Here is a 22,904-nt window from a genome sequence, read left to right on the forward strand (position 1 = left end):
TGAGCCAAAGGCCAAGAATCTGAAGTTGAAATAATAATAAAATTGCATCATTGTTTGTTTTGGTAAACATTGAAAATGAATCCCACAGACCTGAACACTACACAAGGGTTAATATATATTTAAATATTAATACATATCTGAGCTCAAGGAGGACGCTGGAGGCAGGGTTCAGTGCATGCAGGCGCATGCCACACAGTGTTATTTGGAAAAACGGTTATTGTGAAATGCAGATCTACAGTTCTGTGGGATCTGAAGACAAAAATTATGCAATATGCCCACAAAGTGTTCACCTCCATCAACTACCAAACATTTCAACATTCCAACGGTTTTTAGAGAAACTTCTTGATTTCTGAGATCTGTTCTGATTTCATTTTTCTCCAGAATTTTACCATCAGAATCACAAACATATTTATGATATATTAACTTTAACAACTACAATAACCTGATGTTTAATGATTCTAAATACAACCCCATTTCCAAAAAAAAGTTGGGACATCGTGCAACATGTAAATAAAAACAAAATGCAATGAAGTGTAAATCATTTAAAAACTATATTTGACAATGACAGTGATTCAAAGACAACATGTCAAATGTTGAAACGGAAATTTTATTGTTTTTGAAAAAATATATGCATATTTTTAATTTGATGCAACACGTTCCAAGTTGGGAGGGGTCAACAAAACGCTGGTAAAGTTGTGTAATGCTTAAAAACACATGGTGGTTAACTGGCAACAGGTCAGTAACATGACTGGTTATAAAAAGAGCATCTCAGAGAGGCTGAGACTTTCAGAAGTAAAGATGGGAGGGGTTCACCACTCTGTGAAAGGGTGCAGGATCAAATAGTGCAACAATCCAAGAATAACATTTCTCAACATAAAATAGCAAAGAACTTTTGCTTTTCATCATCTACGGTACATAATATCATAAAAACATTCAGAGAATCTGGAGAAATCTCTGTATGTAAGGGACAAGGCCAAAAGCCAGTATTTGCTGGCCGTGATCTTTGGGCCCTCAGGTGGCACTGCATTAAAAACAGACATGATTCTGCAGTGGAAATCACTGCATGAGCTCAGAAACACTTCTGAAACCCATTGTCTGTGAAAACAGTTCATCACTGCATCCACAAATGCGAATTAAAACTCTTAAATGCACATTAGAAACCACATATAGACAGGATCTAGAAACTCTGCCGCCTTCTCTGGGCCTGAGCACATTTAAAATGGACTGAGGCGAAGTGGAAATGTGTCCTGTGGTCAGACGAATCAACATCTGAAATTGTTTTTGCAAATCATGGACACTGTGTCCTCCGGGCTAAAGACCATTCAGCTTGTTATCAGCGCACAGTTCAAATGCCAGTATTTGTGATGGTATAAGGGTGCATTAGTGCACGTGGCTTGGGTGACATCTGTGAAGGCGCCATTAATGCTGAACGATATATACATGTTTTGTCAACATAAGCTGCCATCCAGACGACGTCTTTTTCAGGGAAGGCCTTGATTATTTCAGCAAGACAATGTCAAACCACATTCTGCATGTATTACAACAGCATTGCTCTGTATTAAAAGATTCCAGGTGCTAAACTGGCCTGCCTGCAGTCCAAACCTGTCACCACTGAAAACATTTGGCACATTATAAAAATGAAAAATACAACAAAGGAGACCCTGAACTGTTGAGCAGCTGAAATCTTATACTAAAAAGAATGGGAAAACATTTCACTTTCAAAACTACAGCAGTGTCTCCTCATTTCCCAAATGCTTACAGAGTGTTATTAAAAGAAGATGTGATGAAACACAGTGGTAAACAGGCCCCCGTCCCAACTTTTTTGGAACGTGTTGTCGGCATCAAATTCAAAATGGGCATATATTTTTCAAAAACAATAACATTTCTCAGTTCCAACATTTGATTTGTTGTCTTTGTACTATTTTCAATGAAATATAGGGTTTAAATGATTTGGACATCATTGCATTTTGTTTTTATTTACATTCTGAGTCCCAACCTTTTTGGAAATGGGGGTTGTATTAAAATAGGGAAAATGCCACACCTAAAGGGGAACTCAACCAACTATTCTAAACGTAAACTGTAAAGATAAATTGTTAAGATGTAAACAAAGTCATTGAGAGAGGCTGATGTGAAATGCTCTGTTATAGAGACAATTCAGATCTTTTAAATATATTCCTGGTGGAGAGATACATGCAGGAAAAACAGTAGCCACAGTAAACATATAGCTTTTTCAGATTCAACATCAACATTACATATATAAACTCAGAGGACACATGTGGGTTCACTGGTGGTTCTGGATAGGAAATAAAATAGCTGTATTTGTGTTGTAGACATTGAGACCCCTGGTTCCTATCACCACCACTGTAAAGAACTCTGAGCTTGTAATTTTCTCTATAATGAACTAATATCACATCAAACCACTCTGAATGACATTTTGAATTATGAATTACACAGAAATTCTGAACTCTCCTTAAAAATGTTTCTTAAACAAAACCTGTTTTGTATGTATTAGATGAGTCCAATAACTATCATATAAATATTATATATTATAGATGTATACATATTCACTGCTTTACCCTAAAAAAGATTATTGACAATAAAGAGGCAATAGAGAGCATATAAAAAAAAAAAAAATCCGGTTTGAATCTGCTGATCACTGTTTTCTTTTGTGTGCTGATTTGCATATAGTAGATGTGCACAAACATGTGGTTAATTCTGTTTTGACAGAGACGTTTAGTGTGGCTTGAAATAATGGGTTTTATTATTTATTATTAACAGGATTTTAATAGTTATTTTTGTCAGTCTGTATTATTCACTGAGTATTAGGACTGAAGGTAAAAGTTCTTCAGTAATTATATCTCAGTAGCTGATCAGTGATCTACTGTTGAACAGACAGATCAGCTGCATTAATAAATCATAATGAAATGACACACAGGGCATGGGAAGGTTTGCCTTACTGTAAATGTAGACTGGCATTTTCCCAAAGAACCTTCAACTGTGTTTATCAAAGGAACGTTTGGGTTGATGACTTGTGTAAATTGTGGTGACATTTTAAAAGAGTACTGAACGTTAGTGGAAGTACTTGAACTTCTGAACCAACCAGTTTTGTCTGTTGGAAAAATCTGTGGTAAAAAAGAGATTTCAGAAAAGCAGATTTGCAAACGGTAGAATGTAGATGTCTTTTCATGGGTATGTATGTATTGGGAGAGCTCTAATATTTATCTTTATATCTTCCATCTACAGTGGGTTTGTGTTTTTTCCTCCTTTCTTATTATGTTCATTGTGGAAATTATAGAATACAAATTAGCAATATAACTACAAAGCCAATTCCAAAAAATTGGGTAAAATGCAAATAAAACCAGAAAGCACTTTAACCTGTATCTGAACAAAAAACAATACAAAAACAAGATATGTAATGTTTTACCTCATCAATTTATTGTTTTATGTATACATACTTGGGTGGCTCAATACCACTTTTTTGTGTCTGATACCACATCTGCTGATGAGTGTTTGCTGATACCGATCCAATACCATCTTTTTCTCTCTCTTAAACAACTAAGCTGTTAATTATACATGTGTTTGAATGCACTTTGCTTAATCTATCCATTTAAATAATATTGTGCTGAAACAGTGAAAGAAATATCCTACTCCTTTAAAGGAACTCACAGCCCACAACATGACTCAGTTACACAATTCTGCTGCTTGTTTTTATTTAAACTCTTCTACACACACAGAACTTTTAGCAGCATTTTTGATTGGTCAGCACCGTTCAAACACTCAAAACGAAATGGAAAGTGCAACTTTGTGCAAAAGTCTTGTTAAGCATTTATGTGATAGTTTAGGCTAATTTATCATAGATTAAACTTTTTTTTCCTTTGGATTTCCAGCCCGCCTTCCGCCCAATGACAGCTGGGATAGGCTCCAGCACCCCACCGCGACCCAGAAGGATAAGCGGTTTAGATGATGGATGGATGGATTGAAGGATTTCCAGCCCAGAGATTTGGGCCAGCCTTGGACCGATATCAATACTGAGTATCGTGTCAACACACCCCGAACATATATGCTCATTCTGAATTTGATGTCTTCAAAATGTTCCAAAAATGTTGGACCAGGGGCAACTTATGGAACACTATGAAATCTTTAACCCCAAAAAAAGGAAAGGCTTCATTCTTTATATACGAGGAGGGGTCAAGGCTTGCCACTGCACAAAAGTGCATCAACATTTGTCAATGAACACCATCCTTCGCTGCATCCACAAATGCAAGTAAACCTTTTGGTTCATGGAAATAATGGATGTTGTGTTCTTTAGGCCAAAGAAGAAAAGACCCATCCGGCCTGTTACTAATGTAAAGTTCAAAATCCAGGGTCTATCATGATATGGGGGGTTATTACTGGGTAACCTGCACATCTAGAGCAACATCCCAATGTCCCTGTATATTTCAACATGACAACGCCAAGAAATATTTTGCATGTGTTACAACAGCATGGCTGTGTAATCAGACGGAAGGGACCAGACTGGCCATTGAAAACATGCAAAATACAAAAATGAAGTGCAGCTGAAGACTTTTATAACTGAAGAATTCAGTTTTCAAAACTAGATCAGTTTGTGCCTTCAGTTCCCAAATAATGATTAAGTGCTTTTAAAGAAAAGGTTATGTAACACAGTGGTAAACATGCGCCTATCCCAGCTTTTTGGACTGTATTACAGACATATTTTGAATGTATGTTTACAAAAAAACAATTAAGTTCAAAGATAAACATGTAGGGGCCCAGCCTGCGCAGAGGGCAGCAGAGGGCAGCAGAGGGCAACGGCGGTGAGGTTTTTGTTTATCTTTTATTTCACTTCTCTCAGCCTTTGCTTGAACGTGCTGCTTTCAGCATCCCCTTTGTTTGCTGTTTTTATTTGCCATTTTTTGAGGTGTTTTTCCCGTTTTAAGATTAAGTGACCGTTATTTGTCCTACAATGGGGAAATTTCATCTCCGCATTTAAACCATCCATGCAGTGAAACACCACATACACACCAGTGAACACACACACTAGGGGGTAGTGAGCACACTTGCCCAGAGCAGTGGGCAGCCCTATCTGCAGCGCCCGGGGAGCAGGTGGTGGTTAGGCGCCTTGCTCAAGGGCACTTCAGTTACATACTGTCGGCTCAGGGGATCGAACCAGCGACCTTCCGGTCACAAGGCTGGTTCCCTAACCTCCAGCACAGCCTACTTAGCCCAAGTGGGTATTTAAACGAAAAGAAAAGAAAGCTGGATAAAACAAAAGAGAGAAACTGCACCAGAACTACTTAAAGACCAAAAGAAGGCTTGAGCAAGAAATGGGTCCAAGCCACACAAAAGGTGATTGCTCCTCAAAGAGCAAACAGGTGAAACAAAGTCGGCCTGTGCTTCGCCTGTGCTTCCTGGTGGTGCAACAATAACTCCTCATTACATCAGCGGTTCAAACCTGGCACTGAGCCGCCTCAACTCCAACGTGCACAATCACCAAATTCACAATCCATCACCTCAATAAATTCATATAAGAGCTTTTCTCACAGGTTTTCCTCTCTGCGCTTTGGTCTGACTTCCTGCCGTCCCATAACAAAACCAGTAAATATTCTGCTTTTGTTCTGTTTTCAATTTAATTTGGGTCAAACTGAATTTACCAATCCCTGCTTTCTGTTTCTGTTAGCATTTCACACACTGTCCCAACATTTTTTGGAATTGGGTTTGTATAAATAAATAAATAAATAAAAATAAATAAATAACCAAACAACTAAATAAATAAATAAGTTCCAAAAAAGTTGGGACACTGTGTAAAATGTAAATGAACGTAAATAAAAACAGAAGGTAATGATTTTCAAATCTCATAGACCCATATTTTATTCACAATAGATCATAGAACACATCAGATGTTGAAAGTGAGACATTTTACCACTTAATGAAAAACATTAACTCATTTAGAACTTGATGGCAGCAACACATCTCTAAAAGGTTGGGGCAGGGCGGTGTCTACCACTGTGTAGCATCCCTTCTTCTTTTAACAACCGTCTGTTATTAAATGTTATTTAAATGTTTAATTATTCACTGTAGATAAATGTTTATAAACACTAAACCTTTTATAAACATTATATATACTAAATGCACCAATTTAACAGCAAGCGTTTTTTACCTTGATTCTCTTCAGCTGGAGGTACACCTTATTAGTCCACATGTCTCTTCTTTCAGTCATGAACACGTATCTCTTGTGTCTCTAGAACTTCTGATCTGTTATCGTCTGAATATGATTCCAAAATAATTTTTTTTCCATCGCAGTTTTTATATCTTCACTAAGCTTTAATGCAAGTGTTTATTAAATAGCAATGATGTGAAGATGATGATGAAGTCTCCGCTGACACCGTCATGCTTGTATAAGATATTTATTACAAAGTAAAACAGTATCATATGAAGCACTATAAAGTACCTCAGAGGGGATCCGTGCCAATTCTAAAGCGTTCCCTCCAGAAAAGTATATGCAGCTGCTTATATAGGGTGCTTTTTTTGAAAAAGGGAACAGAACATATGGTCCTGTTTAAAATGATCTCATCTGTCTGGAACTAAGAGAAGAAGGGAACAGAAGGGAAAGGGGCTCATTCCCTATGGGGCCTCCTTTTTCTCTTTTTCTTCTAAATTTATGCTACCTTTATGATTTTGAGAATATTCAATAAAAAGCTGCTTCACTGTTCGTCAACTAGTGTTTTGAGTTGAACTTAACAATTGAATTTTCCATCCCACACCTTCACCTCCACCTCCAACCGCCTTCCAGAGGGCTTCGGTCCAATTCTGTGGCTTCTTTCTCTTTAACTCTTATCTTCTCTATTTTCTTTAACTTCTCTTTTTCTTGCCTCTTTTTTCCCATTAATCGAATTTCCCAGAGCCCCGGGCTGTTACTTTTCTCTTTTTTCCCTTTTTAACCTAATCTGACGTTCTCTAAACCAACTTTCACGCAGTGACTAATATACACGTCTTACTGTTAAGAAGATAAGGGCCCAAACCTTCGTTAACCTCGCATGGTGTTATTTAGCTCACCTTATCATTACTAATTAGGCTTTCTACACTTTTACATCAGCTTTCCTTTTCTCTATTATACTCCCCCTTATTGTGGCATTTACAATGCAATAAAACCCCATTTAGAACGGAGAAGCACCTCAAACATCAACACAGCATGGCACTCACACACATATAATTCTTTACGGTGCGACCAGACAGCAAACACACAACAGCCCCGACGAACCAACCAGCGCACAATCATGTGGAAAAAGCTCACTCAATTGCCAGCTTGGTGTGGGAGTAAGTGCGTTACGGCTGTCGGCGTCGCAGCGAGTCACAACACGTCCGGAGTTCGTGACCCCAAATTCTTGTTGTTTATTAAATAGCAATGATGTGAAGGTGATGAAGTCTCCGCTGACACCGTCATGCTTGTATAAGATGTTTATTGCAAAGTAAAACAGTATCATATGAAGCACTATAAAGTACCTGAGAGGGGATCCGTGCCAATTCTAAAGTGTTCTCTCCAGAACAGTATATGCAGCTGCTTATATAGGGTGCTTGTTGTTGAAAAAGGGAACAAAACATATGGTCCTGTTTAAAATGATCTCATCTGTCTGGAACTAAGACCCTATGGGGCCTTTGGACCAGGGGCCCCCCTAACTTAAACATTCCAAACCTGCAAAAAACAGAACACTTGGAACTCCTAGATACTACATCAACTTATACTGAAAGTTAAGAGTGTTTTTGCCTTCTTCTGTAAAGCTTTTAAAGATACTACACAAGCTGAGACATTCGGCCTGCATGTCCACTAAATCAGACAGACTCTGAGACTGATTACAGGTGTGAATGCAGGAGAGACACAGTCAGATTCAGGAGCTCAGACAGACAGTGGCGTCTGTAAAGAAGAACGCTGTGGTGTTTATCTGTTACTCTGAGAAGTGGTTGATATTCTGTGTGTAAATCTGTAAAGGAGAAGATTTTACCTGCTGAAGGAAGCAGTTAAAGTGCTTTTAGTTCAGTTTGAGTTTGGACTCTTCAGTAAACTGAACTGGGCTCCACATGGTCACCTAACTCAGTCACTGAGGGCAGTTCAGGCTTTTCTGTTTGAGGCTGACGGTCAACAGGATAAATACAAAAAAGATCAACAACTGAAACAAATGGAAAACTTATTGTATCCATCGGATTATAACTCACAGAACTGGCTCTCTCTCTCTCTCTCTCTCTCTCTCTCTCTAGTGGATACTACTGAAACCTAAATGAATCTGCTAAGATCAAATTGGTTTTACACAAAATCTATACTCCATTATAATAAATAAAAATTACAATTAATTTTACTCATTTATGATGACTAAAATATTATTTTTGCTTCGCTATTTTTAGTTAAGAAGCCAAGGTGGTTCTTCTTTTATCAGCATTATATGTAATAGCTGAAAAAACAAATATTTAGGTTTTAAATATTAAAGTTGTATATGCAGAAAGCTGTATTGATAGTATTCTGATGAAGTCACAAGTCGTTTTGGTAAGCAACATCAAGTTCATTCCACAGTGCTGTGGTGTTTTCTAATAAGATAAAGCCTTAACTGATCTAGCAAAGGCAGCAAAACATGTGTATCGTTTTTTTTAAATCTCATTTTTAAAGCGTATTGACTAATACATTTGAGTGTACTGTCTTGATTTTATTTGATTTGTTGCTGTAGTGAGGTGATATTGAGGTAAATGAATGCATTTATTGAGGTAAACTGATGTTGGCTTCATATTCATGTTATATTTAAGGAACTTGAGTGTAAATGCAGCACCATTAAAGGTGGAATGGAAAATTCAAATGAGAAGCTAACATTATACATGATTAGGAGTTTATTGTTTAAGAGTTCTCAAAGCTTAGGTAGCAACTTTCATTAGTTATTGTAAAATCTCATGGATTGGAATTTTCTGAACTTTCTGAAATTAAGGCTATCCAGATCCAGTCCACCAGGCTAGCTAATCTCCTCATATCATTTTCTGAAGATTGCATCTAAAGTGTCCACATAACTTTTCATGTATTTCATAGTCATTCTGATCTATTTTGCTATTTTATAACCTGAACATGAAATGATAACAGAGCAGTAATTAATGTAGTAATTCAACATTAACTATGAATCTCAGAGCATAAATAAAACTGTGTTAGCTAGCTGGGCTAACCTACCTGCTTCAGCAGCTTCTGAGTGACCGTAGACAGAAACACTGTCCACCGCAGAGTCTAATCAGCTTTAGATATTATCTGGAGCAATGACAAGAACCAGCTTTTGGTTCCCTAAAACATTTCAATGAATTGTTCTTTGAAGAACCATATTTGGTTGGTTCCAAAAAAGAACAATGTTTGGGTCCACAAAGCTCTTAAAACATTATCTATATTTATGTTCAGATTTTCAGTTGGATCCACTAGAGGGAGCCAGATCTCCATTAATGCTCTGAAAGTGAGATCTTTGTGATCCAGTTCTGTGAATCATAATCAGAGACACACCATAAACTTTCTTTTTGTTTCTGTTGTTTATCTTTTTTATCTTTATGCTGTTGACCATCAGCCTCAAACGCGAAGCCTGAACTGCCCTCAGTGACTGAGTTAGGTGACCATGTGGAGCCCAGTTCAGTTCACTGAAGAGTCCAAACTCAGACTGAACTAAAAGCACTTGAACTTCTTCCTTCAGCAGGTAAAATCTTCTCCTTTACAGATTTACACACAGAATATCAACCACTTCTCAGAGTAACAGATAAACACCACAGCGCTCTTCTTTACAGACGCCACTGTCTGTCTGAGCTCCTGAATCTGACTGTGTCTCTCCTGCATTCACATCTGTAATCAGTCTCAGAGTCTGCTTTAGTGGACGTGCAGGTCAAATGTTTACATGTTCTCAGTTTACATTCAAGGCTTGGTCCAAGTATATAAAATGCGAAGAAAAAATATATTTATTTTGTGAATCATATTCAGATGATAACACATCAGAAATCTTAGAGACGCAAGAAACAGGTGTTCATGACTGAAAGAAGAGACATGTGGACTAATAATGTGTCCCTCCAGCTGAAGAGAATGGAGGGAAAAAACAGATGCAGCATCTAATAAATCTTATGTGGGTTTTATCATTTAATTCAGATGAAGGTAATTTAATCCTTTTTGCTCTGAAATTGATGCGTTTACAATAAAACTGAAGAAAAATGAGAGTTTAGTGTTTATAAACTTGTATTTTTTATCTACAATGAATAATTAAATTAGACATCAGTTCTCTGTTCTTTGTAATTGCTATTGACAGACTAGAGCCCCCCAGACCCCCAACAACCCTGCACTCTCTCACAGACACATGCAGTGGTCAGATTATTTTCCCACAGGTGAGAGAACCCACCACCCAACACATAAGAACCAAGAGCTGAGCTAAACGTTAATGTAGATTAACTGAATCAAATCCTGAATCTGACTTGGGGTCTAACTGTCTAACTGGAACCATCAACTTAGACACAAATCTAATCCTAATCTTAACCAAATCTAGTTCATATAAAGTTCTGACCACACTTCTCTTCTGGTGACGTGTTTATAAATGAAGATATGATCAAATATGAATTTATTTCAGATTCTGTTTCTGGTTGTTGCAGTTTGTTTATTGTTTGCTGTTGAGCAGTCGGACAATCGGATGGATTTCTGACATGTCAGAAATTTTGGTCGCTTGTCTCACAGTGTGAGCAGCCTCACATACTGATTCCTCAAACTCGCACCCAAAACCATACACAATCACGGCCACCGCTCCTACACGGAGACAAAAAAGTCCACATTTGCAGCACCAGCGTCCGTATATGACGCCTTTGCTCCGTTTGACTGAGTTGAATCGAGAGGAATAAATACAGTGTTTTTTTTGTGTGTAGACCACCGGCTCTTCAGCTTCAGTGCACAGTGTGGCTCAAGTTAGCTAAGCTGCTGTAGCAGTTTGTCAATGGCTGAATCTCAAACGGCCCACTACTTCCTAAGGAGCACACTAAGTTCTGGCTTCTGTGCACACATGGCTGAATCTCAGAAGGCTATTTATTAGACATGTGATGCACTTTATGGATGCAGGAGCCACTATTTTGATATGTGGTGCACTATGTAGGGAGCAAGGAGCAATTTGAGATTCAGCCAGTGTCTTGATCAGGTCATCGGAGGCGCAGCGTGTTGCTTTGAATGAAACAGCTTTATTGTAGACAGAGCTGACTGTAGTGGCTGCGTTTCACGTGCAGTGTGAGTACCCGTGTCACGTCAGGTCAGTCGGGCCGAGTGTTTTCCTACAGTGTGAGCACATAAATGGCAGACTTTGGCCGAACATGAGGGGCGATTGAAATGTACAGTGTGAGTCACCAAAGAAGAAGATTTCTAAAATCGCACAGTTTACGCCTGGCTTAATGTGCACCAGAATTTTTCATTTTCACTTTAAAATCACTAAAATTCTGATGAGTGAGGACGCCTTTGAACTCGCCTATGGCTGATTGTGTTTTCTCAACTCACCTTTTTCACTGCTCTGAAACAAACTGTAGTGCTGTTACCATTATTCAGTGTTATAGTCTTAAATTAGCTGAAGAATGCAGACTGACTTGTTAAGGATGAAGATTAGGACTATTGACTTGGGACTCGACTGTACTTACTTGGGACTTGAATCGAGACTCGATCATCTTGACTTGGGACTTGACTCAGGACTTGAATGTGAAGACTTAAGACTTACTTGTTACTTGCAACTTGGTGACTTGTTCCCACGTCTGGAGAAAAACAACCAAACATCAAACAAATTTTCTCAAGTAAGAACCTGAAATGATAACAGAGCAGTAATTAATGTAGTAATTCAACATTAACTATGAATCTCAGAGCATAAATAAAACTGTGTTAGCTAGCTGGGCTAACCTATCTGCTTCAGTAGCTTCTGAGTGACCATAGACAGAATACTAGTCATACTATAAACTTCATGTTTGTTATAACTGATTATCTTTTCTGGCTTAATGCTGTTGACCATCAACCTCAAACACTGAACTGCCCTCAGTGGACTGAGTTAGATGACTATGTGGAGCCCAGTTCAGTTTGCTGACGAGTCCAAACTCAAACTGAACTAACACCACATTAACTTCACCCAGGTAAAAATTTCTGCTTTACAGATTTATAAATCACTGCCTTGTTTTTATTTGCTCTTTACTTACTATCCCAACTTTTTAGGATTGGGTTTGTAGTCATGTTGCTGTACTTTGTATTCTTTAATTTCCACATTCCACAATAAAAAAGCAGGAAAGAAAACTTGCTTTAGACCAGAGATACATGGATAAATGTAAGAGATCTCTCAGTGCATACATTACAAAGTCACCGCAATTCACATAAATCATCAACAAAAACGTTCCTTTGATAAACACAGTTGAAGGTTCTTTGGGAAAATGCCAGCCTACACTTACAGTAAGGCAAACCTTCCCATGCCCTGTGTGTCATTTCATTATGATTTATTAATGCAGCTGATCTGTCTGTTCAACAGTAGATCACTGATTCGTTACTGAGATATAATTACTGAAGAACTTTTACCTTCAGCTCTAATACTCAGTGAATCAGCGTCATACAGACTGACATAAATAACTATTAAAATCACAATAAAGCACATTAATTAAAACCACCTTAAATTTCACTCGTCTCATCCACAAGTTTGTGCACATCTGCATCATCTGAGGGGTTAAATGTGAAATCAGCACACAAAAGTGTGTAAACGAACAGTGATCAGCAAAGTCAAATTATGTAGTAGATATTGGACTCATCTAATTCTTTTCAAAACAGGTTTTGCTCGAAAACCATTTTTTTCTTTTTAAAGGAGAGTTCAGAATGTCTGCACATATCAGTGGTTGAATTAAAACCAGTCATTCAGAGCGATTTGATGTGGCATCGTTCACTGTAGAGAAACTTACAGACTCAGATTTCTTTACAGTGGTGGTGATGGGAACCAGGGGGTCACAATGTCTACAACACAGATTTTATTTACCATCCAAAACCACCAGTGAACCGACACATGTCTTCTGAGTTTATATATGTGGCATTGATGATGGTAAAACAGTGATTAATCTTGAACAAATAAATGTTTTTGTGGGTTGTTTTTCCCTGCATTTCTCTCCACCAGCAATGTATTTAAAAATATGGATTCTGACTCTGAGTTTCTCTAGAATTTTCACATTAAACCTCTCTAAATGACTTTTTTACATCTTTCCAATCTAATTATGCAGTTTAGGTTTAGAGTAGTTGGTTGAATTCCACTTTAAGAGCAGCATTTCCCCCATTTTAATGTCTAGAATCATTAAACAGCAGGTAATTGTAGTTGTTAAAGTTCATATATCATAAATATGTTTGTGATTCTGACGGTAAAGTCTGGAGAAAAAGAAACTGCAGTGTTTCTCTGAAGACTGTTAGAATGTTGGTATGTTCAGTAGGTGATCGCGAGAGCACCTTGCAGGCGTATTGCATAATCCTTGTTTTTAAGCTCCACAGATCTGCAGATTCCAAGCTGCATTTCATAATCACTGTTTTTCTAAACCATTGCTAAACTGGAACACGATACAGTATTAACTATCCTGTGCATTGCTATCACTGAGGTTTTCTGAAAAACTTTGAGAAATGGACGATGAGTGCCCCTCAGCACTGTAGCTTGGTGAGCAGTTTACTTTAATGTAAAATATGGTGCTGTGTATCTTTGCTGCTTCAGGTGTTCAGGGCCTTCGCTAATGTTCCTAATGTTTACATGGACTGAGTAGGAAGAATTAAACCTGGTGGACGTTTCCTCCTCCAAAAAAAGTTAGTTTCTTTAGTCTGTCCACTTAGGGATGTGTGATGTGGTGTTACACTTCCTGCCCATGAAGAGCCGCTCTGCTCCTTCTCTGCTTTGCAAAGTTGAATTTCTCTCAGTTAAGACGCAGATTTTTTTGCAGAATACGCTCCGCCATCTGAACGCAGCCGTACAATCCAAAGAAAGTGATAGTGGTGAGCCAGAGCACATTCAGGAAGGTGCAAATACATCAGAAGAAATCAGAAGAAATTCCCATCCCATGGCCTTATTTCCTTATTTACAAGAACTATATGACCGAGTTAGTTCAACAAACAATTTTTGGCGTATCCTCCTCCAAATTAAATCTGATAATAAAATCAGAAATTTGTGTCAATTTGCTGATTATGCATGCAGGTCTAGCTTAAACCTACAAGTACGCTTAATGTCATGGTTGCGTACGTTTAATTAACACATTTAAAACCAAAGTTTCTTTTTATTATAGTTGATTATCTTTTTTATCTTTATGCTGTTGACCATCAGCCTCAAACCCGAAGCCTGAACTGCCCTCAGCGACTGAGTTAGGTGACCATGTGGAGCCCAGTTCAGTTTACTGAAGAGTCCAAACTCAAACTGAACTAAAAGCATTTTAACTTCTTCCTTCAGCAGGTAAAATCTTCTCCTTTACAGATTTACACACAGAATATCAACCACTTCTCAGAGTAACAGATAAACACCACAGCGCTCTTCTTTACAGACGCCACTGTCTGTCTGAGCTCCTGAATCTGGCTGTGTCTCTCCTGCATTCACATCTGTAATCAGTCTCAGAGTCTGTCTGCTTTAGTGGACGTGCAGGTCAACCTTAAACTCAAAACTAAAAAAAGGTTTTTTAAATGTTATCAAAGCATGGAAGTCAAAAAGCCAAACCATGTGGAGAGATTTTACTGAATTCCTGCTTGCAGAATTCCTCTAGTCTCTCTTTCAGATCAGAGAGAGATTTCCTCACTCCATCAAATGAGAGATGTGGATGGACAGTGATGCTGGGTGAGTCCTCAGATCCAGAAGAGACACAGAGAGACTAGAAACTCTACACAGAGAAAACAAAGTAATGGAGAAATAATGACCTCAAACCACATTAGACTAAAGAAAGATTTACGATTTCAGACAGGTATATTTAATTGTTGCCTGGCTGTGGAGGATCTCTAAGTGTCCATCACTGGACTCCTCACTGTTTGACTGGAGGACAGTCTGACTGAGCTGTGAAGTAGGTATGATATCTCAGCTTGTATCAACAGAAGAAAACCATTTACAGCACATTCTCCATCAATCTGAAGAACCATTACACCATGCGAAGAACCATTTAACCACATGAGTGTTCTTAGTTCTATATAGAACCATTCTCACTAAATCTTTACTAAGAAACCATTGAAGGACCATCTTTTTTAAGAGTGCTGATTTATAAATCCTGCGATGGACTGGCGACGTGCCCAGGGTGTATCCTGCCTTCCACCCAATGACAGCTGGGATAGGCTCCAGCACCCCACCGCGACCCAGAAGGATAAGCGGTTTAGATGATGGATGATGGATGGATGGATTTATAAATCACTGCTTTGTTTTATTTACATTTTACCTGCGGTCCTAACTGTTTTGGACTTGTGTTTGTAGTTATATTGCTGTAGTGGGGGGATATTAGAGTTTCCCAATACCTACTTACACATAAAAAGACATTCTACAGTTTGTAAATCTGCTTTTTCTGAAATCAGCTTTATTTATTTATTTTTTTTCTGCTAAGCATGTTCTAAGTTATACAACAGACCAAACTCGTTGGCTAAAAAGTGTCACTGACGTTAAATATTCTTTTAATGTGGCGTACGAAGTCACCTCAGTTCACAGAAGTCATCAACAAAAACGTTCCTTTGATAAACACAGTTGAAGGTTCTTTGGGAAAATGCCAGTCTATATTAACAGTAAGGCAAACCTTCCCATGCCCTGTGTGTCATTTCATTATGATTTATTAATGCACCTGATCTGTCTGTACAACAGTAGATCACTGATCAGTTACTGAGATTTAATTACTGAAGAACTTTTACCTTCAGCTCTAATACTCAGTGAATCAGCGTCATACAGACTGACATAAATAACTATTAAAATCACAATAAAGCACATTAATTAAAACCACCTTAAATTTCACTCGTCTTGTCTATAAGTTTGTGCACATCTGCAACATCTGAGGGGTTAAATGTGAAACCAGCACACAAAAGTGCATAAACAAACAGTCAAACCATAAAACTCAGTGGTTGAATTAAAACCAGTCATTCAGAGTGGTTTGATGTGACATAGTTCACTGCAGAGAAACTTACAGACTCAGATTTCTTTACAGTGGTGGTGATGGGAACCAGGGGGTCACAATGTCTACAACACAGATTTTATTTACCATCCAAACCATCAGGAAAATGACACATGTCTTCTGAGTTCATATATGTGGCATTGATGATGGTAAAATAATGAAAAAATATTAAAATGATAGAAAAATTTTCACTTTAAAGCTCTCTGAATGACATAATTTGCACCTTGACACTTTAATTACACGGTTTACGTTTAGAGTAGTTGGAATCATTAATCAGCAGGTGACTGTAATGGTTGAAGTTTATATATCATAAATATATTTGTGATTTTGATGGTAAAGTTCTGGAGGAAAAAGAAATCAGATCTCAGAAACTGCAGTGTTTCCCTGAAGACTGGTAGGTTGTTTAGATTGTAAGGGATTTGTGCACTTCTGCCTCCTCTGCTATTTTGCTATAGAATCAATTATTACTATTATTATTATTTAATTGATGTTATATTAACAATACTGTGCAAAAGATGGTTCTTCAAGGGTTCTTTAGTAAAGACAATGGTTCTGTATAGAACCACGAAAAAAGAAAGAACCATTTGCATGGTTAAAGGGTCCTTTGCATGGTGAAATCGTTCTTCAGATTGATGGAGAATGTGCTGTATATGGTTCTTCTTATATTGTTATGATGTCAGGCTTGTCACAGTAGAAGAACCCTTTTCATAACGGTTCTATATAGAACCATATACAACACATGCAGAGGACCCCTTAAGCAAGTGGTTGATATCTTGATTCTAGGTTTCTCCTGGACGCCACCAGCCTTCGCATCGGGTTTGTTCAAATCCACCTACAGCACTGTTAATTATTTTAACGAGGGCTTAATTAGCCAAACCAGGTAGTAGATTAAAATGAAAAACCTCAATACTTCAAGGAGAAATTTGGAAATTGTTAAACGAAACTGTTTACAGAAATAAAATCACTACTTATTGTATTATTATTTATTTTTTTTTCAAATAAACACTGAATGTTCAGTTAAACATCTTTGTAAATCTAATTTTCTTTGCTGGTTTAGTAATAAATTTCTCACAGTTTCATTCGTAGGAAATCTGTCCTCACATCTAATTCCCCCTCCAGGTCCAATTCCAGTGAAATCTAACCCACAGACACACCCTCTTTGGGAGGTCTTGGCCAGATGTGTCAGTGAGTTCATAAATGCGTCAGAGCTGGAAAGGCTGTGTCACTTCTGGTGAGGTTACTCTGCTCTTTCTGCAAACAGCTGCTGAAGAGTTAACAGTCTTCGCTGAGTATCAGTCCTGCATCAGGTGAGAGATGATGATGATGATGATGAGCTCCAGATCTTACAGTATTTAAGTTTTTTATTAATATATTAAACTGCTGGCAGTGCAGGAATAATATCAGTCAGTCCCTGATCTGAAAGTTAATGAATCACGGCTTTAGATCATCAGGGCTTTTAGATGTTGCTGTATATACTGTAGCTGAACTGTAACTGTGTCCTTTTGAAAGTCATGGAAGATACAGTGATTTATCAAATGGACACATTTACAGTGAACACGAAAAAAGTCCAGACTGGATCAATATGGTTCAATACATGATGACCGAGACTCTCAAAAGCAGTTTATGAAGCGGTTAATTATCAGGTATTGCACTAAGAATATGACCAGATGTACAATATAACATGCGTTTTCACTGCATTATCTTTAATCACAGGGTCACCATGAGCAAGTACACAGTCCAGGTCTTCACTGGTGACGTCTTTGGCGCTGGAACCTCCAACAACATCTACATCAAGTTAATTGGCACAATCTGTAATAGTGAACCCCAAAAGCTTAAAACGCTCACAGGCTTTTGGGCTGGATCGGTAAGTTCATTCTCTGATTGCTCTGAATGATTATTGATTGAAATATTTGATTATTATTTATTTTTAAAAGGTCAGCTTTTCACATTTTTAGCTATTTTTGCTGTTATAGAAAGATTTTTCCTGAACAAAATAAAGAACATTTTTTTATTTAAAAAAAAAAATGACAAAGAATTTCTTGATTTAAAAAATAATGTCTGATCAGGTCTGATCCAAATTCAATCAGTTTTTCATTAGAATGACCCATATAAGAAAAAAGGGGAATTATGAAGGGGAATTCCACCAATTTTGCTAATTCAGCCGTTAAGTAAAGAAACAAAGTCATTCAGAGTGGTTTGTGAAATGATTCATTGTAGAGAAATTTACAGACTCAAATATATATAATATATTTTATTTACCATCCAAAACCACCGATGAACCCACACCTGTCTTGTAATTTGTAGATGTAATGTTGATGAGGGTGTAAAAGTGGTAAATCTGTAGTAAATTTTCTCTGGGGACTATTTTGCCTAATAACTCTGCATGTACCTCTCCGTCATGAACGGTTTTAAACCGGACCTATTATGCTCATTTTCAGTGTTCATAGTTATATTTTTTGGCTCTACTAGACCAGATTTACATGCTTCAGTGTTCCAAACACACATTATTTTTCTCATACTGTATATCTCTCTTCACCCTCTGTCTGAAACTCATGTGTCTTCAAGCTCCATGTCCCGATGAGCTCAGTGTGCTCTGATTGGTCAGCTTGCTCATTCTGTTCTGATTGGTCAACCACCAGAGTGGTTCCATTCCCTTTCTTGCAGGGCTATGTGGAGGTGTTAGAATGTAACTTTCTCTCTCTCTCTCTCTCTCTCTCTCTCTCTCAGCCAACTTTGAATGGTGTGTTTAAACAGTATCCAACAAATCCTGCCAATGGTGCCTTTGAGGAGCCTAACGTGACACTGTCTGTCACTGTGACTGGCTGGTTCTCACTGCTCAGTGGGAAGTGAAGAGAATTTAGAGCAGGCAGTGAAATTTGGGCACAACAATAAAAAGAACAGCTCTCTTTGATCTTACCAGGGATCCTGAAAGTGAGGTCAGCGTCTTCTCGACATGGCTGCAAAACTGAACAAACCCTTCTGTGAGGGTGTGCCAAGCTTGCCGGTAGGCTGGCAGTAAGGATTGTGTTACGAGCTGATGTCACCTTGTAACAGAATAGGGCTGGAATTCCAACAAGGCGTTTCAGGCAGCTGAGAAAAGTGGTTTCTGTGAGAGAGAGTTATTCTCCCTGATGTGCACTGTATGCTTTACAACTTCACCGATTTAGATGGACAAGAAGCTACAAAACAGACAAAAGGAAAGGAAAAAAACTGGTCCCCTTTTAAAAAATAGATCAAATCCCCTTTTTCACATTAAACTACTCTGAATGATTTTTTTTAACATCGTAACCATTTAATTATGTAGAATTATGTCCCATGAGGACAACGCTCATGCCACAAGTGCGTGGTGCCTCCCCGAGTGCGGACTCGGATACTATCCTCACATCACCTCTAGTGGCTTTTGACTGGGGCTCAGGTACCTGGCACAATTATCTAAACCCAGCATGTCAAACTGAGAACCTTCCAGGCCAAAGTGCTGCGTAGTGTTTACTCTCATCTGACACAATGAAAGCCTTGCTAATTAGCTGATGAGCTGAATCAGGTGTCTTTAATGAGACCGTGTGCTGAAGTCTGCAGTGTTTTGACTGGATCCTGACACATGTGATCTAAACTATTAATATCCTTAACTAAAATGTCTGAACTTTTATGTCCCAACAGGTGCAAACGTTCACAATCGAATGCAAAGCAAATATAGGCAAACTCTTACTGGTTGAACTGGAAGCTAAGCCACCATCCTATGTAGCATTCATTGATGACGACTGGTTCTGCTCCAAAATCATTGTAACGACACCTGAAGGAGCCTGTATGCTTTTCCCATGTTATAGCTGGATGAACTGTGATAAGAAGCTGATTCTCCGGGATTCTGTAGGTGTGTTAAAATGGTGAATTATAGTGCAGTTTAGCAATTAACTGACTCGATTCAAAGCACCAGTTTAGGAGGGAACAGTGTGTTCCTGCTGTGAGATAAGTTTAAAAGTACAATATTGCTATCCCAGCAAATATTTACCCATTAATGAACATCAGAAACATGCATAATAATAAGGCAGAGACATATTCTTAGGAACCTATTTTTCATACGTTTAATTAAACACATTTTACTTTTCCCATGTAGCCGTGCTAAAAACCCAGGACACAGCTCCTGAACTGCTGGCACACAGGCAAGAGAATCTGAAGAGACGGCGACAAGAGTTCAAGTAAGCGAGCATTAAAATTACAACCACACTCATTTTCGTATTTACAGTAAAACACACATACTGTCTTTCCAGCTCAGACTTTTCTGACCTTTTTGCATAGTTAAAAGTTGACGATAAACAGCTAAACATGCATACAATGACCTGGTGATGATCAGGAGGGTAAGAAGTGTAGAAAAACTGTAGATAAAGGGACGTTGTGGTAATGTTGTGTCCCTCAGCCTCATTGCTTTGACACAATTCATGATTTTGTATCCTTGTTGTGTTTTTTTATGTTCTTTCACTACAATTCCCAGCATGCATTACACAAATACATCATACAATCAGTGAAAATCTTCTCACGACAATAAAGAGATCCTAACTGCTAGCATAGCTACTAATGTAGAGGCTAATAAATACAGACACAATACTTTATTTGGCTCCCTAGCAGTAACATTAGCCATCTCCCTCTGTCTGCATTAGCAAACCTACAGACTCAGATGTCTTTAGAGTGGTAGTGATAGGAACCAGGAGTCTAGAACCAAATATAGTTATTTTATGTCCTGTTCAATCTACATGTGAACCTACATGTATCTTTTGAGTTTTTATATGTAATGTCGATGATGGTTAGTTGTAAATCTGAAAAAATAAAATAAAAAAAAATAGTTTAGGGACTACTTTGCCTCACAACACCCTGCATGTACCTCTCCGCCATGAATGGCTTTTAAAAAATATGTTTTAAGCCAAAAGATGATTTTAAAACTATTGTAAAACAATGTCTCAGGCTTCAGGCAGTGTATTCACAAGCATTTTATTTAATAACATCTATTTAATTGAGTCTATCTGTGGAGAAACTTCATTTTTTGGGGGGCTGTACCAGTCTCTGTGTGGCCAAGTGGGGCAGTGGGGCAGGGTTTCAAGGCTCCGATCAGCGCCACAGGGAGCTGCAGCGCATTGATGCCTGCCTTCAAGGCTTCGGCCTGTGCCACAGAGAACTCTGGCCCGTCGATGCCTGTTTTTAGGGCTCTGTTCGGTGCGTTCATCATTGCTTGGCCTCATCATGCCATCCCAAGCTGCCATGCCAGTGGTGGCTCCCAAATCCTTCTCTTCTGTGGTGGCTCACCAAGACACCTTTTCAGTGGTGGCTCCCAAATCCTTCTCTTCTGTGGTGGCTCCTCTAGCTGCCTCTCCTGGGGTGGCAACCACAACTGGAGCTCACCCTATTCCTGCTCCACGGCCTGCTCCAGTTCCCGAGCTGCTCCAGTTCCTGTACCCCAGATGGCTCCTGTTCCTGCACCCCAGTGCACTCCTGTTCCTGCTATCTGGGCTGCTCCAGGAGTGGTCTCTGTTCCGACTACACACAGAGCTCCAGTGCCTGGCTCCTGTTAAAGTCTTCCAGTCTGCTTCAATTCAGGTTCCCCGTGTGGCTCCTGTGCTGGCTCCCCATCTTCATCTGGTGCTCGCTTTCCCAACTGCTGCTCTTCCTCCAGTGCTGGTTCTCCATGCAGCTCCTGTGCCATCTCCCTGTTCTTATTGGTGCCATGTCATACGTCATATGACTTTACGTATTAACATCACAGGCACAGGCTCAAAAAGAAGGTCTGCCTCAATGTATATCTCTCAAATGCAAATCAGCATTATACTGATGAAGATTTGGCAATAGTAGATCATTCGCTCACATCCACAGGAGACACATCCTTCACCAAGGTTTGAGTTGTCTTTGAATTTTCTTTCAATGCGCTCACAATCATCAGATTGATCCACTTGGGGAAGGGTTACATCCCACATTACAAAATGTTGTTCTGTACATTGCATGCAATTACAAAATTCCACCAGAGAGGTCTCCAAATCCCCTAAACTTAATGTAGCTTTCATAGAATCTCCATGCCGAATCTCATTTATTTGTCAATTTTTTTGCAGAATATGTGCAGAAGAACTGGATGGAGGATGAATTCTTTGGATACCAGTTTCTAAATGGTCTGAACCCCATGATCATCAAACGGTGCATTTTTTACCAGAGACAAGCACGTTAGAATTGGAGATGGAGGTAATAAAAGACACTCACCCTATTCCTGCTCCACGGCCTGCCCCAGTTCCTGACCTGCTCCAGTTCCTGCACCCCAGTCCACTCCTGTTCCTGCATCCCAGTCCACTCTTGTTCCTGCTCTCTGGGCTGCTCCAGTGGTGGTCTCTGTTCCGACTCCACGCAGGGCTCCAGTGTCTGGCTCCTGTTAAAGTCCTCCAGGCTCCTCCAATTCATGTTCCCCATGTGGCTCCTGTGCTGGCTTTCCGAGCTGCTGCTCCTCCAGTGCTGGATCTCAATGTGGCTCCTATGCCAGCTCCCTGTTCTGATCTGGCTCTGGCTTCCTGTGCTGCCACTCTTCCTGTGGTGATCCCCTGTGGAGCTCCTGTGCCGGCTCCTCATTATGTTCCGGTGCTGGCTTCTGAGCTGCTCTCTGTCCTGTTCTAGCTCTAGTGCCAGCTTTAAGTGCTGCACCTGTGCCGGCTCCCAGAGCTGCTCTTGTGCTGGCTTTTTCGAACTGCTCCTCCTGTGCCGGTTCACAGTGCCGCTCCTTCTTTGACCCCTGCTTTGCCTGTGTG

The 22,904-nt window shown here is 39.1% G+C and overlaps 1 protein-coding gene across 1 annotated transcript in view; it reads left to right on the forward strand.

The window, feature by feature from the left end:
• LOC118815182 (hydroperoxide isomerase ALOXE3-like) overlaps positions 1-22,904 on the forward strand; it is a 99,509-nt gene that overhangs the window by 66,982 nt on the left and 9,623 nt on the right. Inside the window, exons 2-4 of the mRNA XM_036581130.1 lie at positions 17,848-17,998; positions 19,792-20,002; positions 20,246-20,327. Of these exons, the coding sequence (XP_036437023.1) occupies positions 17,855-17,998; positions 19,792-20,002; positions 20,246-20,327 (437 nt within the window). The 5' untranslated portion in view covers positions 17,848-17,854. The remainder of the gene's footprint in view (positions 1-17,847; positions 17,999-19,791; positions 20,003-20,245; positions 20,328-22,904) is intronic.

Source organism: Colossoma macropomum, unplaced genomic scaffold (assembly GCF_904425465.1).
Source record: "Colossoma macropomum unplaced genomic scaffold, Colossoma_macropomum, whole genome shotgun sequence".
Lineage (NCBI taxonomy): Eukaryota > Metazoa > Chordata > Actinopteri > Characiformes > Serrasalmidae > Colossoma > Colossoma macropomum.